Below are 13,961 nucleotides of genomic sequence, written 5' to 3'. Positions count from 1 at the left end.
CCCCTTTCAACTAATTCAACTAATTGCCCAATTGCACAGCCTTAAGAGCGTGCATATCATGAATGCTGGGTCTCATTTGTTTTCTGACAATCTACTGAACCTACTGGTAACTTGTTTGCCACGTAGAAATAAAAAAATATACGAAAAACCTTGATTATTCTGGTTAGTCACATTGTACTGCTATTATTTTGAACAATACTGTACTATTATGTAAAGAGAGTCATCCTTAAATTCCTAATGTTTCTAAAATAAACAGGTTTATATATATATATATATATATATACAAACACACACACATATAGTGAGATAAATTTGTGTATAAAGAGATGAAATTCAAATGAGTAGAAACATTTTAGAACTTTATTGAAATGTTGGAGACCATTAAATGAATCGGAAACGATTAGCTTAAGCTTAAATGAGGTCAACAGTATGGCCAAATGTCCAATATTAACACAGTAAATTATTATATTTGTTTTCAACCCCCCAAAAAACATACATTTAACATACAGTCTATTAATAACTCTATAGAACTTCAGAAGACTGACAATGTTACACCACACTCACTCATGTGTCAGTTTAAAGAAGATATATTTATTCAAGATGACATGCCTTTGTATAGATTTCCATTTGACATACAGAACATGTTTTAAGTTTCCTGTCTGAGCAGGTGAACAGATGTGCTGGTGACATTACTACAGATTCAGCATTTCTTTTTACTACCAAGAAATACACATCTATAGAGAGATTAAATTTAAGTATTGCTTACCACCAGTAAAGAAGATTTAATATAGAGTTTTTAATCTAGCTCTTGAGTCCCTCTAATAAGGAGGTCACCAACGGTACATAAAGAAAAAAGAATATAAATATCTTTGCATTCACATGATACACCGTGGCCTCAGGGTTTTTGGTAATTAAGTTTTGACTGACGTCATTTGGGACAGGCTTCATGCAAATCGTCTACCTTTAAAAAAAAAAGTCCTCAGAATAATCGAAGCCAATGAAGACATTTAAGGCAATTCATGAAGCACATGGTGACAAAAATATACATTTTCAAATATTGGCTGTTTGTGAAATTCTATTTAAAGCATAATCACTGTTAGATCACCATTGCTTGTGGTGTGCTTACACATTACATGTAACAAATTTGAGTTTTCACTAAAAACAAATTTGAGTTTCAATATGCATTTATTACTGATCATGTTCATGCATGTTTTGATATATAACTGTAAAAACACTTTCAAATCAAGGCAGCAACTTTGATACTAAAGACTTTTTTTTCCTCTTTTTTTTTTTTTTTGCATATGGGTGTTGAGATAGACTGGAATTGCATTTCAATTGCTTTCTTGTACACATGTAAAAGAAAAAATGAAAAAAGTAATGTATGAACCCGATCTCTTTAAATGTGATCCAGTAAAAGCAGTGCATTTCTTAGGCCATTCTTAGAGGCAATGCAAGCAACTAAGAAACACAAGTAAAAATATAAAAGGCAATGTCTTAAAATCATGTTTGTAAAAAAACAATATTTTATATCCTTCTAAAATAGTTTTGATACACTACCTTTCAAAAGTGTTGGGTTGGTAAGATTTTTTAATGTTTTTGAAGGAAGTCTCTTCTGTTAACCAAGGCTGCATTTATTTGGTAAAAAAATAATAATTGTGATTTAGTTTTTAAATGTTTTAAAATGTAATTTACAAAGCTGAATTTTCAGGTGCTTAAAAAACATTTCCCGTTATTATCAAGGTTAAAAACAACTACGCAGCTCAATATTTTTGTGGAAACCGTGATGCATTTTTCATGATTGTTTCTGTCACTTTTGATCAATGTTATCTGTCCTCATTTCCTGGATAAACATATTTCTTTTGTTCATAAATAAATAAATCTTACTGACCTTAAAACTTTTAAACAGTAGTGTATATCTTACCCCAATAAGATAAAAATGCCTCATCCTAATTAACAAGCAGGCGTGTTGCAAGTTTTAAACATTCATTAACAACCGTAATTAACACCTAAGATGCTCTACAAAGAACCAGAACCAATGTGTTTCTCAAAGTGAGAGGAAATCCAGCAATCCTACAGACGACAGGTCATTTAGTCCGTTGTATAAAATGTCCAAAAGTATGTTTAGCGTATTAAAAACTGTACAAAAATGTTGAAAATGGAGGACTAAAGGAATAGGCACTTTAAGTATCCAAGGCCATCATGTGAAATATTTCAGCAGCACTGAACAGTCTTCATAAGAATAAGGTCATCAAGTGTTATTAATATCTAATGCCTCTTAATGCTGTATGGCCGTCACTATTTAGTTTAGGCCTGAAATTTCTATCTCCAGCATGTTGCATCCTTAAGTCACTTTTATGAAATGAAGGCAAATCAACCGACTGTTTTGTGGCTGGGAAATGAGTTTTGGTAATGCAAACAAGGGAAGTTTCAAGGATTGTTCTCAGAACCGAATAAAACATGCTGAAAGAACCCCCATCAAAAATATCAAAAGTCAGAAAAACATTCCCACATTCATTGAGAGCTCATAGTGCTTTCGGCGAGAACTTAAAATCATTCAAAATCTCAGAAGTTCAAACGTTTCCTGGAAACATTAACAGCAAAAACATAAAAACAGAATCAAAGTCTATTGCTCCGTGGGAAGATGAGAAAGGATGGAGTGTTCTTGTGCAAAGGCTGCGAGCTCTTTAAGGAACTCTGTGAAAAGAACCGTGGCATAGACCTCCGTTTCATTTAAGGGAACCGCAGTTTTGGGTTGGATAGTCGGGTTCTTCTGGATTCTGTCTGCTTCAGAACCATGGAGTCCATTCTGTGGAGAGTCTAGATTGAAATGGGGTTCAAAAAGTCATTGTACGATACATAAACATGGTCACAGAAAAGGAAGAGTAACTGAACAAACAAATATGAAACCATTTATCCATTATAATATATTATTGGGTCATGTAAATGAAATATAGACGTATTAATCAAATGATTAAGCTATTAAAAGTGTTTTGTGTTTATTAAATCATGAAACAGCAAGGCAACATGCTCTTACCTCTCAGTGAGCTCTCTCTGGCCAGTAAGCAGTGCTGAGCAGCTGTGAGAAGCTCAGGGAAATTTTTATTATTCGCTGACCACTTCTCTATCTGGTTCTTCACTGAGGCCAGGACCTATAAAATCAAGAAGAAGGGAATTATTGAACAGATTCCATAATCTCCTCGATGCGATGCATGCATGAAAGATGCACATTTACACCAATTTCAGGTGATTTGTGAAAAAACTTTATGAAATATTTTCATCATACCTGAAATCAACATGCAGTGATTGTAATAAAGGTACTTCTCTAACTGATAACTGATTTTTCAGCTTGAAAGCAATCAGTGGGTCCCTTTGAAATCACATTTGAGATGAACATTCATGTTGGTGTGAACAGGGCTAAAAGTGAAAGCACACCTTTGTGTGTATTAATACATATATATGATGCAACGGATCTAATGCATCCTCTCAAAGACATTCTGATGAATGCAACCTGCCAGACAGTTTTCACTATTGCTTTAATCTCTTTTAATGATATGAAATAGGTATAATTCAGTTAATTTACCTGTTAATAAATTATGCTCTACTGAAACACATAGACATAATACATAATACGCTCAAAATATCTAGCATGTTAATCGGAGTTAAAGCTGATGTTAATTGGAGGACAGCATTTTTTGCATTTTGTGGTCTCTTTTTCTTCTGTGCTAACTCAAATTAAGCATGCAATTACAATGAATTTTCAGTAAGCATGCCTTAAAAACCACATTCATTCAGTCGATCAGATATTGCATGCGCTTCAGTACCTGGTACAGTGAGCGGACGCTAGGCTGGAACACCATGTTTGTGTTGAGAAGGAAGGAACGCAGCAGGGGCTGGGGGTAAGCAGCTAACTGAGCCAGAATACCAGTCAGAAGCAAGTTCACGTGGAGTGAGTTACTCGGCATGTTTTCTAGCCGAGACAGCAGTACGCTCAGAAATGGCCCTGAGAAAGACGAGAGTGAAACAAATATTAGTTAAAAGGGAAATAAACTCAACTATACAAAATAAATAAATCAGAACATAAATATCTTTAAATCGATTCCAAAACTAAGGAATTGAACTAAGGTCAAACTTCATGAGATTTGGGCTATTGTACTTTTATACTGCTGCCACAGATTGCTTTTTAAACCGTGGTTAACCCCTCTCTCTCCCAGAATGTTATTTTGACTGAGGTGGAAGCCCGGAAAGAGATGTTAACCCCCACGAAATGCAATTTAATAAAGATTGGACTATTTTTGAGCATCAGCTAGGTTTGTGTTGTTACACAGACCTGGCAACAATGGTGCTACATAATTCAGTTCAGTGCAAAATTTCATGCATGAAATGTAAAATTATGTTTATGGTGTCTAGATGCCACTTTTTAAGGTAATTACTGGTAATTACTGCTGGAATTATATAGATATAGTGTAACCCCTCTCTCCCGGGTCCTCTCTGACGCTCCTCGCACTCGCGACGAGTGGGGCTCGAACCCAGGTCTTCGGCATGGTAAGCGGACGCACTAACAAGGAGGCTAAATGGCTACACCCACTAGCGTCTGTCGCTAGTGCGTCTCTTGAGATCGGGGAGTGAGGTTTACCTGCAAAGCACTACTCGCTGGCCTCTGTTACACTCAACCCCCTAACCTCACTCCCATCCGGGTCACGGCACCAATGTAACTCCTCTCTCCCGGGTCCTCTCCACCGCTCCTCACACTCGCCCCGAGTTGGGGCCCGAACCTGGGTCTCCGGCATGGGAGGCGGACGCACTAACAAGGAGGCTAAATGGCTACATCACCAGCATCTGTCGCTAGTACGTATCTTGAGATCGGGGAGTGAGGTTTACCTGCAAAGCACTACTTGCTGGCCTCCGTTACAATAGTATACTGCGTAATGTTTTACACAGCATTTTAAATGAGCAGGCAGTATACACTAATGTACACAGTTGAACATCCATTATGGTTTAGAATGAGTGCACTCGATAATGTCCCTTGAAATAGTGCACTATATAAATAAGTGTATGAAGATTTAGCAAAATCACAAAATATGCTTTCTGACCTGTGAAAGGCACAGCATGTGCCCTGCTCCCGCTACGGGGTTTGGTCCCAAAAGGCGATGGCAACTTTTCAGTCTCTGGTGTTTCTGGCGAGAAAGAGTTAAAGTCAATCTCATCTTCCTCATCACCTATGAGGACTGTAGGACTCTTGAGGTCACCGTCTGCTTTTGCTGGACTACTGTGCTGAGCACCCAGAGTCCTTATGAGCTCCTCATACTGGGCCATGAGGTCCTCCCCTTCCAATGACGACCTGTGGTCTGACTGGGATTCTCTCTTTTTACTGTCCCTTTCATTTAATGGAGAGCTCAAGCCATTGCTCATCAAGGATTCTGAATTTGTAGTCTTCTGATCAGTTACTGGTCCATCTAACACCTCCTGCTTTGCTGGTTCGGGAGGTTTGGATGGTGCATGATAGCTATTTCCAGAGTCATGAGCATCCTTCTGGGCTACCAGTTCATAAACCATAACATCATTCTGGAACTCGGACTCTTCAATGTAAGAGCCCTTCACAATCATAACAGCAGTTTTCCGTAGGTCTTGAATGTGTTTTGGGGGCTCGTCCGGGATGGGACGCATCTCCTGATCTTCCTCTGGATGCGGTTGTGTAGGACAAGCATCATAACTATCATCCCACTCCAGTTCCAGCAATCCTGGAGTAGCAGTGAGATCTTTGAGGGGTTTACCAGAGTCATGCATCTTATTTGGGGTTTTCTTGCTGGTAATTGGTGGCCGAGTCCTACCTGCTTCTTCCAAGGTACTGCGCTGGTATTCTTCTGGAGAAGGGTTCTCCCCATCGTAAGGGGCTGACCACACACGGCATGCTCGCATACAATGACCAATGCTGTTTTGTGCATCGTACAAGTAGTGCAGGTAACTGACATCCAGGTAGATCTCTGAGCCAATGACACATGAGTTACCACAGTCGTCCTCCTCTGAGACGACCTCTTTTGATTCTAGAGGAAAATGTACAAGCAATATTAATATTGTTACATTTCATGACCTCTTTTTCACAAAAACTGATCCTAACAAAAGTATTGCTTGGAATTTATATCAGCTCGTAAACAATTTAATAACAAGGCATAAGCGGATTGCATAGGCTGGAATGTAGTAATCAAGTTGAAGCCAGCACTTTTGAAGTTGCAGATTTATTTCAGAAGACGGAAGTCATTGAGACTTGAATACCATTTCAGTCTACAGACCTGAGTCCCCTAATCTGAATAAATTTTTATTTAGTTTGATCTTAGTCAACAAATTTACAGGGCACGGTTTTGCGGAGACCAACATTAAAACCTTGAAATCCTTTAAAAAAACACCTTCAACGATTACTTTTAAAAACTCTTTTGCATTAATCCATGTTAAGTGTTTGAATTGTGCTCCTGGAGGGCAAATGGAGAGTTTAGTGCCAACTTGGCCAAAAACCCTTGCCTGGATGTTTCTAGTCATCCTTGATTAGCTGATTTATCTGTTTAATTGGGTTACTGCTAAGCTTTGCAGGACAGTGGCCCTACAGAAACCAAACTGGACACCCCTGATCAAAGTATATATGTTTTGTTATTACAATGACACTTCATGCACAATGCAATCTTCAACAGGAAGCAATGGAGCTACATTATACCCGTAGTTCCTATAGGGGAGCCATCAGTGCCTTTTGACCACAGAATGGAGTCCAGTTGTCTGAGTGGAGGGGGGATGACCTCTGGAGAACAGCAGGAGGGTGTAAGGGCTAGAAACTTGGCGGCCGATACAGAGTAACAGTCTCTCTCGCTCAGGACTCTCCGCTGACTCAACATCATGTGGTTACATGGGATCAGGTACCTGTCAGGGAAGGAAGGACCACACGTACAGTGCCGCAAGAAAGACAGATGAACATCAACACTGAGACATTATTAAAAATACACATGATGCACATAAATAACACCCGCATAAATATACTCACTTGAAAACCAACTGGAGCATGACATCTTCACAATGCAAGCCAATGAGAGTGCGGAACAGCGCCAGTGATACTGTGCCAAGCTGGAACAAAAGCACAGCTTATAAAACACACTACTAAAAAAACACCAGCTTAATGAAGACACGGCATGAGTAAAACAACAAAACTGGGATTAACAGATTTAAACCGTTTCATATTAATATTGCATAAAACAAAGTTGACTGTCATGCCTAACAGGATTCTTAAGGCTCAGTGCTGTAGGTTCTTCTGTTTGAATACACGTGCAAACTAATATTTGAGTTAAAAATCTACCTTCATTCCTTTATCTAATCCATCAACCAATTCTTAATACTTTTGGAGCCTGTCTTCACCCTTTCACCTTCACCCAAGCTCTACACTCTTACAAAATCTCCCGTTATAATCAATGATGCTGACTACACTACACAATGAATCTTATTTCCATCGTGTTTACACTTTGTTGGTTATGATAAAAGGATTTGCAAGCGTGCAGAAGGTCGCACTAACCAAATCGCCCAGCACTAGTTCAGTGGCCTGTTCTCAAGTAAGTACTGCTTTTTGAGAAATTGTGGTTACCTGAAAAGGAGTATTGATGCGGCTGACCAGCGTGTCCAAAATGTGCACATTGTCATGTCGATGGAGCAGGATGAAGCTTAGTAAGGTGTGCAGCAATGCAGGATCAGTTACGCTGCGTATGAAGAGGTCCAGGTACGCTGTTGTGGTCATCACCTCTTCAAGTGTCAGCTACAGAAGATAAGATTTCTTAAAATCCAATTTGACTGATATCAGGTATTAGATCTAGAAAGAAAATGGCTTACTCCTCACTAACCTTGTGTAATGCTGGTGCTAAAACAGGTACCAGAAAACCATTATGAATGTAGCCAACTAGCTGGTCTCTAATGGAAGGATGGGCCACCTACACACAAATTGACACGGTCTAAATACATTTTTATTCCTTTTATCTACTGGGCACATACAGATAAGGGTACTGCAGTAATGCTTATTTATAGCTCAACCTTTGTCACCTGACATAAGACTTTAAGAAAAAAAATGTGAAACTCCTGAACTGGCCAATTAAGGTCTTCAGGATCTTAGAAACTGTCCCTCCAGGAGCAGGACTGGACACCTCTGCTACAGACATGAAATGAAGTACAGTATCACATGCACACACCTGTATGACAGCATTGCAGAACTCCAAGGAGTTAAGAAACTGCACAAGAGCGGGCAACTGCTGCCAATCCTCAAGGTGCAGACAGTGCCACTCTTCACTGGGTACATCCAATTTGGTGGGCAAAGATGAGTAAAGCCCACTCAGACCTGTAGCCAAAACCTTCACCAAAGATAACAAACAATAAAAATACAACTGTTACTCCATTTCATTCATCTGTAACTAGGGCTAAAAGGGTTCACTGACATTATCAACAACGTCCACCATAAAAAAATTGTTGATAAATATTTTTGTTGTTGAATAGTCATTTTCTCTCATATGACACATGCAATAACGTGGCTTGACCAGAGAGGTGCTGTGCAATCCAATGGAAGACGTCATACTTAAAGGGACAATAAGTAACTTTTTAGGTATTTTATTATCTAAAATCAATATTTTTATTCATAAATATGCCCTCAATGGTGTACAAATACCTATGCCAATGTTTAAACTAATCCTCGTAAATGAAGAATTTATTATCTTTATATACATGGGACGGGTAGGTCGACGGAGGCTTCCACAACGCGTTTTCGGTCAGAGCCAGAAACGCAGGTGGAGAGCAGTGAGAGGCGCTTGAAACTGCACCGGCAAGTTTAAAAGTCTGGATTGCATTCTTATTATGGACCATACATATGCCGCGCCACAGGAGAAGAAAACATCGTTCGCCAAAACAGTCAAAAATAGAACGTAAAAGGAAACGTGAGCGTAGATTACAGAAAACAAGAGTTAATGTCGGGGAAGCTTTTTCTAGGTGGAAAGAGCTAATGCTTGATAAAGATTTCAAAAGAGACGCTGAAGTGGCCAGTTTTCTTCTCGACAGGTAAGTCAGTGTTACAGTCTATATTATAATATTTTTTTTATATCTAACAATGCACATTATTCAGAAAATATAACGAATAAAGAAGACATAACTACTAATTACAATATTTCATGTTTTCCACAGTCAGTAATTCATACTTTAACATTCGTTTGTTAGTTGTCATGTTGCTGTTTGTTTGAAATAACACACCTGTTCACCTGAAGGAAAACTCGACGAAGTGCTATTAGAATACATCCTGTCAAAGCTTTTTGGTACATATCGCCTACCGTAGATGCAACGCGCATTTGAAAAAGCGAGGCGCTGGAGAGCAAAATTAGTTTGAATGCAAAATACAATTTCACCACTAGATGGGAGTAATTCCTACTTAGTGTCCCTTTAAAAATAAACTCTAACCAGTAGTAGTAAAAAAAAATAAAAAAAAAATTCTGATGTCATGTGGCATGAGGGGGGCGATATATTACCAGTGAATTTCTTTTTCATTCTTTGCTTAGGGTTAAAAAGTTGTTTGCTATAAGCAAGCAGTGTTTTACTGTTAAAAACCATATGTGCTTTGTGCTTTGTGCTTTCCTCTCAATAACAAAATAAACACACAAGAAACATGACAGCAGGGGGAAAAGCAGCAAAGAATGCATTTGAAAGCAGCTCTATATGTATATGAATATGTATAACTCCATATGTTAACAATTTGCAAAGATCAATAATCCGTCAAAGCCTGAATAGTCACTGAAATAATCAATGATTAGTCAATAAATCATTCTAATGATCATTAGATTAATCGGTTATCAAAATAATCATTTGTTGCAGCCCTATCGGATTCTGCAACCATAAAAATCTACGAAATCAATGATAAACATCGATGGTTGTCTGGATTATAATATATGGACAGTGAGTACATTTAATAGCCAATTAATTCAAAATACACTTGTGAACTCTTCGATACAAGGAAATAATTTACATGCCTCCTGGCTTCATTCACTGGCAGATGAATGTGAGGTCATGTAAGGCTGATGTCATCTTAGTTAAATGAGTCTCTCATCCATGGTGTAACAGATTATGCAATTATCTCTAATGAATTTACATAAGCACATACTGTGCAGCTGGATGCCCTTACAGGACCCACGGCGGGAGATATTTAAAATAAAAATGTGATAATATTCAGAAACAATCCATGCAATCAATAAAAATGACCTTTTGGCTTCATTGACAGTGGATTTCATTGCGATTTCATAAATAGCCAGATATGAGATTACTCAAAAGTGTTATTTTTCTCAATAGAGTTCATGCTCATTATAAGCGGAGGCTATAAATGTCATATTTCGTCAGGGTTTGCTACTTCATATAATTATGATGAAGATGATGATATTCAGTAGATGTTCATTCAAACCCTGTTTTTGTTCGTTGGCCTTATTTAATGAGCCATCTTTACAGATGTACAGCCTACAACATTCAATATTCTATAATAGTTTGTTTTAAAATAAACACTAAAAACTAAAACAATCAGGTTTAATATTCATTTTGAGACTGACTAAAGATTGCATTTAAGTCTTATTAAATGTTTTTGCATTTCTTTGAGCACAAGATGATGGCAAAGTAATCTAAATATAAGCATGCACGGTTAAATATGCATTATGCACCTATAGATAAACAATATATCAGTACCATCTTAATTACACTGGGATTCAATACAGTATTTTACACGGTGAAATGGGAATGCCTTTTTATGCACTCAACACTTCAGAAAGCACCATGGTCCCTAAAGACGATTTAATTAAATGGTAATGTATCCAATGCACAGCATTAAATAAAGCAAGGCAGCACAGCAGTCACTCTAGTTATCATAAGCACTTCTAAGCAGAATCCAAGTACTTTAAAAAAGAGAAACATATATAGCGAAACGGTATAAACATAAGAGGAGGATATATAACAATAGGCCTTCATACCGGGCAGAAATAGGTGTTCTCTGCGATGTGTTTGGCCACAACTGTGTTCTCAGCAGAAAGAGCCATGATGAGCAGAAGTGCATCTCTGGCCTGCTGTCCCACTGAGCCTTCCCTGTGTATGAAAGGGATGAGTAGGGAGAAGATGAGGAAATTAGCAGCTCCTTGGTCCTCGCTCGTATGGAAAAACAACTCCAAGACTGACGGGTCTTTAGCCAGGACACAGCACAGCTGATTCAAGAGCAGCACGAGTTCTGTCTCCACAGCGGAGGAGCTTGGACTCGATGGGGAGCCGGAGCAGGACGACAAGATCATCATCAAAGGCTTGAGCACAGGTTTATGATGAAGTAATGGCTGCTTGGCTTGTCCGATCAGCATCTCGTACATCTTCAGTTGCTCCAATTTCATATCATCGGTGAATTCTCGCCTCAGGCTCCAGATGAACAGTCGCTCCAACACGTTCTCCATCACCACAAACTCCAGGATGGGCCCCATGGCTCCATTCTGACCACACTCCTCCTCCATGAGGAGGAAGAGCATGTGCTCTACATAGTTCTGCACAGCGCTGGCCTCATCGCCAGGGATTGGACCGAAACGGAAGCTGCCGAATCCTCCACCCCCAGCAAGACCATGACCTCCACCCAGGCCACCAACATTACTGCGCAGCGGGTCATGCTTCTCTAAAATCTTCACCACCTGAGAAAACGTCAAGAGACCAGAAGTCATTCACACTGGAGAGAACAGTCATAGTATATCAAATTTCCCTTTAAGGCATGACGTCGCTAAATGATTTTTCTTAACTAGAGGAGTTAAATTTGGAAACTTAATGTTGGCTTGAAATACCTACTTTTAAGTTTGCTGATTTTAAGTGTATAGAATGCTATTAACATTCTAACTGCTAAAATGTTTAAGCAGATTGCTAACATGAATTAGCATGTTGCTACCATGTTTTAATACTTTGCTAGCAAGTTTTAACAAATTGCCCGTATGTTTTAACATGTTGCTAGCATGTTTTAACACCATTTAACATCGTTAACATGATTTAGCACACTGTTAGCATGTTTTAACATGTGGCTAACACAATTTAATGTGTTCCTAAATGTACACTGCTAACATGTTTTAACATGTTGCTAGAATGTTTTAACATGTTAACTTGATTTAACACATTGCTAGCATGTTTTATGTTAGTAACAGGTTTTAACATGTTAACATGTTTAGCATGTGGCTAGCACAATTTAACATGTTCTTAAATGATACACTGAAAACATGTTGCTAGCATGTTTTAACATATTAACATGATTTAGCATATTGCTAGCATGTTGGTGGCATGTGTTTAACATGTTAACATGATTTAGCACATTGCTAGCATGTTTTATCGTGTGGCAAGCACAATTTAACATGTTCCTAAAATGATACACTGATGGCATTTTTTACCTGTTGCTAACATGTTTTAAAATGCTAACATGATTTAGCACATTGCTAGCATGTTTTACCATGTTAGTAGCACGTTTTGACATGTTAACACCATTTAACATATTGTTAGCATGTTTAAGCATATGGCTAGCACAATTTAACATGTTCCTAAAATGATACACTGCTTGCATTTTTTACCTGTTGCTAGCATGTTTTAAAATGCTAACATGATTTAGCACATTGCTAGCATGTTTTAACATGTTTTTAACACAATCTAACATATTGGAAGTGCATGCGAGGCCAATGGCATGTTGCTCTTTAACAAAGTGCATTGTTCATCAATGCAAAAGCAGGAAGTGGTAAAAGAGTGAAACTAATCCAAATGAGTACTAAAATATTCAAATGATCTCATATGCTGTTTCCATTTCCAAAAATCACCCTAATTCTGCTGAATCGACAGAAGAGGTTAGGAGCCTCATTCACAGTGTAACACCAACGAGATTTAAGCAGCTTACAAAACATTTTTTAATTATATTTTAATATTGTATCATTTATATATGTATGTAAATATACTTTGTAATTGTTTTATTATTGCATTTCATCATTAAGCCTCATATAAAATAAACAAAGTAACACTACTCATATAATATTTGGTTTGTGCACAGCAACAGTTTTTGTTTTGTAAGTTAATCCTCACATGAAAGTCATCATCTATGTTTTTCTATTTCACCAACAGTAGCATCATGCATCCAGAAAACTGCAGAAAAACAGCAAATGAAGAAAGAAGGTAAAAGGTAGAATATATTCAGTACCTGTGCCCAGTGGTTTTTGAACACGATCATGCATGTTTCAGGGTCCACTCCGTTCGGGACCAGTGACTTGTCTCTTCTTTTCCCACTGACAACCATGGATGTCATTGTTTTGCCCTCCCAGCTGGACTAAACCATCATGAAGGGTGGAGTTGATGCCAGTTTCAACCTTACGTGGATAACTGCACAGTAGCTTTAGACACTGACAACCTGGAGATAAGCACAGAACAGCCTGATAAAAAAAAATCACTACCAATACATCAGAGAACGGTTAGGTTGCGGTCTGTTTTAATGTGCATCATTATTTCAGTGACTGTCTTGACAACAGTAATGTGTAATCTTTAGAAAATCTAAGCCTTCCAAGCGAGGTGTGTTGCAATTATGTGGCTGCCTTAATGCGAATGAATGAATTAACTCCGCTTCAATCACTTAAAGATGCTAATTAACAGCATGTGGATATGAGCTTTGTGTGCTATGCAATATCATATATTCTACATCTTATGTAATGCATCCTAAAGTAAAGAAATGTTACAGTACTGTAACTCACTGGTTATCTCAGTCATACTGTATATGCCGAGCTATTTTTATCAAATCAATAAACAGAACCACAGCTTTAAGCATTGAGATCACAGCTATTGGCTTCAACCAAATGTGTGTGCAAGCACCAGTGGCTATAGATGGATATAAGACACTCTCTGTCTCTAGTCAACAATGTGTGTAGGAAGTATTATCTATA

General features: G+C 38.1%; 1 protein-coding gene across 1 annotated transcript; it reads right to left on the bottom strand.

The window, feature by feature from the left end:
• Positions 1–571: 571 nt before the first annotated feature.
• On the bottom strand, positions 572–13,452 carry LOC113107865 (protein FAM160A1-like). Its single transcript, XM_026270656.1, has 11 exons — positions 13,229–13,452; positions 11,007–11,699; positions 8,211–8,369; positions 7,869–7,955; positions 7,616–7,783; positions 7,025–7,104; positions 6,704–6,903; positions 5,091–6,041; positions 3,822–4,000; positions 3,035–3,149; positions 572–2,817 (listed from the first exon to the last, which is right to left on the bottom strand). The coding sequence occupies exons 1-11, from the start codon at positions 13,331–13,333 to the stop codon at positions 2,624–2,626; spliced, it is 2,931 nt and encodes a 976-aa protein (XP_026126441.1). The 5' UTR covers positions 13,334–13,452; the 3' UTR covers positions 572–2,623.
• Between the last annotated feature and the right edge of the window lie 509 nt (positions 13,453–13,961).

The sequence above is a fragment of the Carassius auratus genome, chromosome 1, assembly GCF_003368295.1.
Source record: "Carassius auratus strain Wakin chromosome 1, ASM336829v1, whole genome shotgun sequence".
NCBI lineage: Eukaryota > Metazoa > Chordata > Actinopteri > Cypriniformes > Cyprinidae > Carassius > Carassius auratus.
Note: the sequence above shows the minus strand (reverse complement) of the source record. Positions and strands in the feature narration are given on the sequence as shown.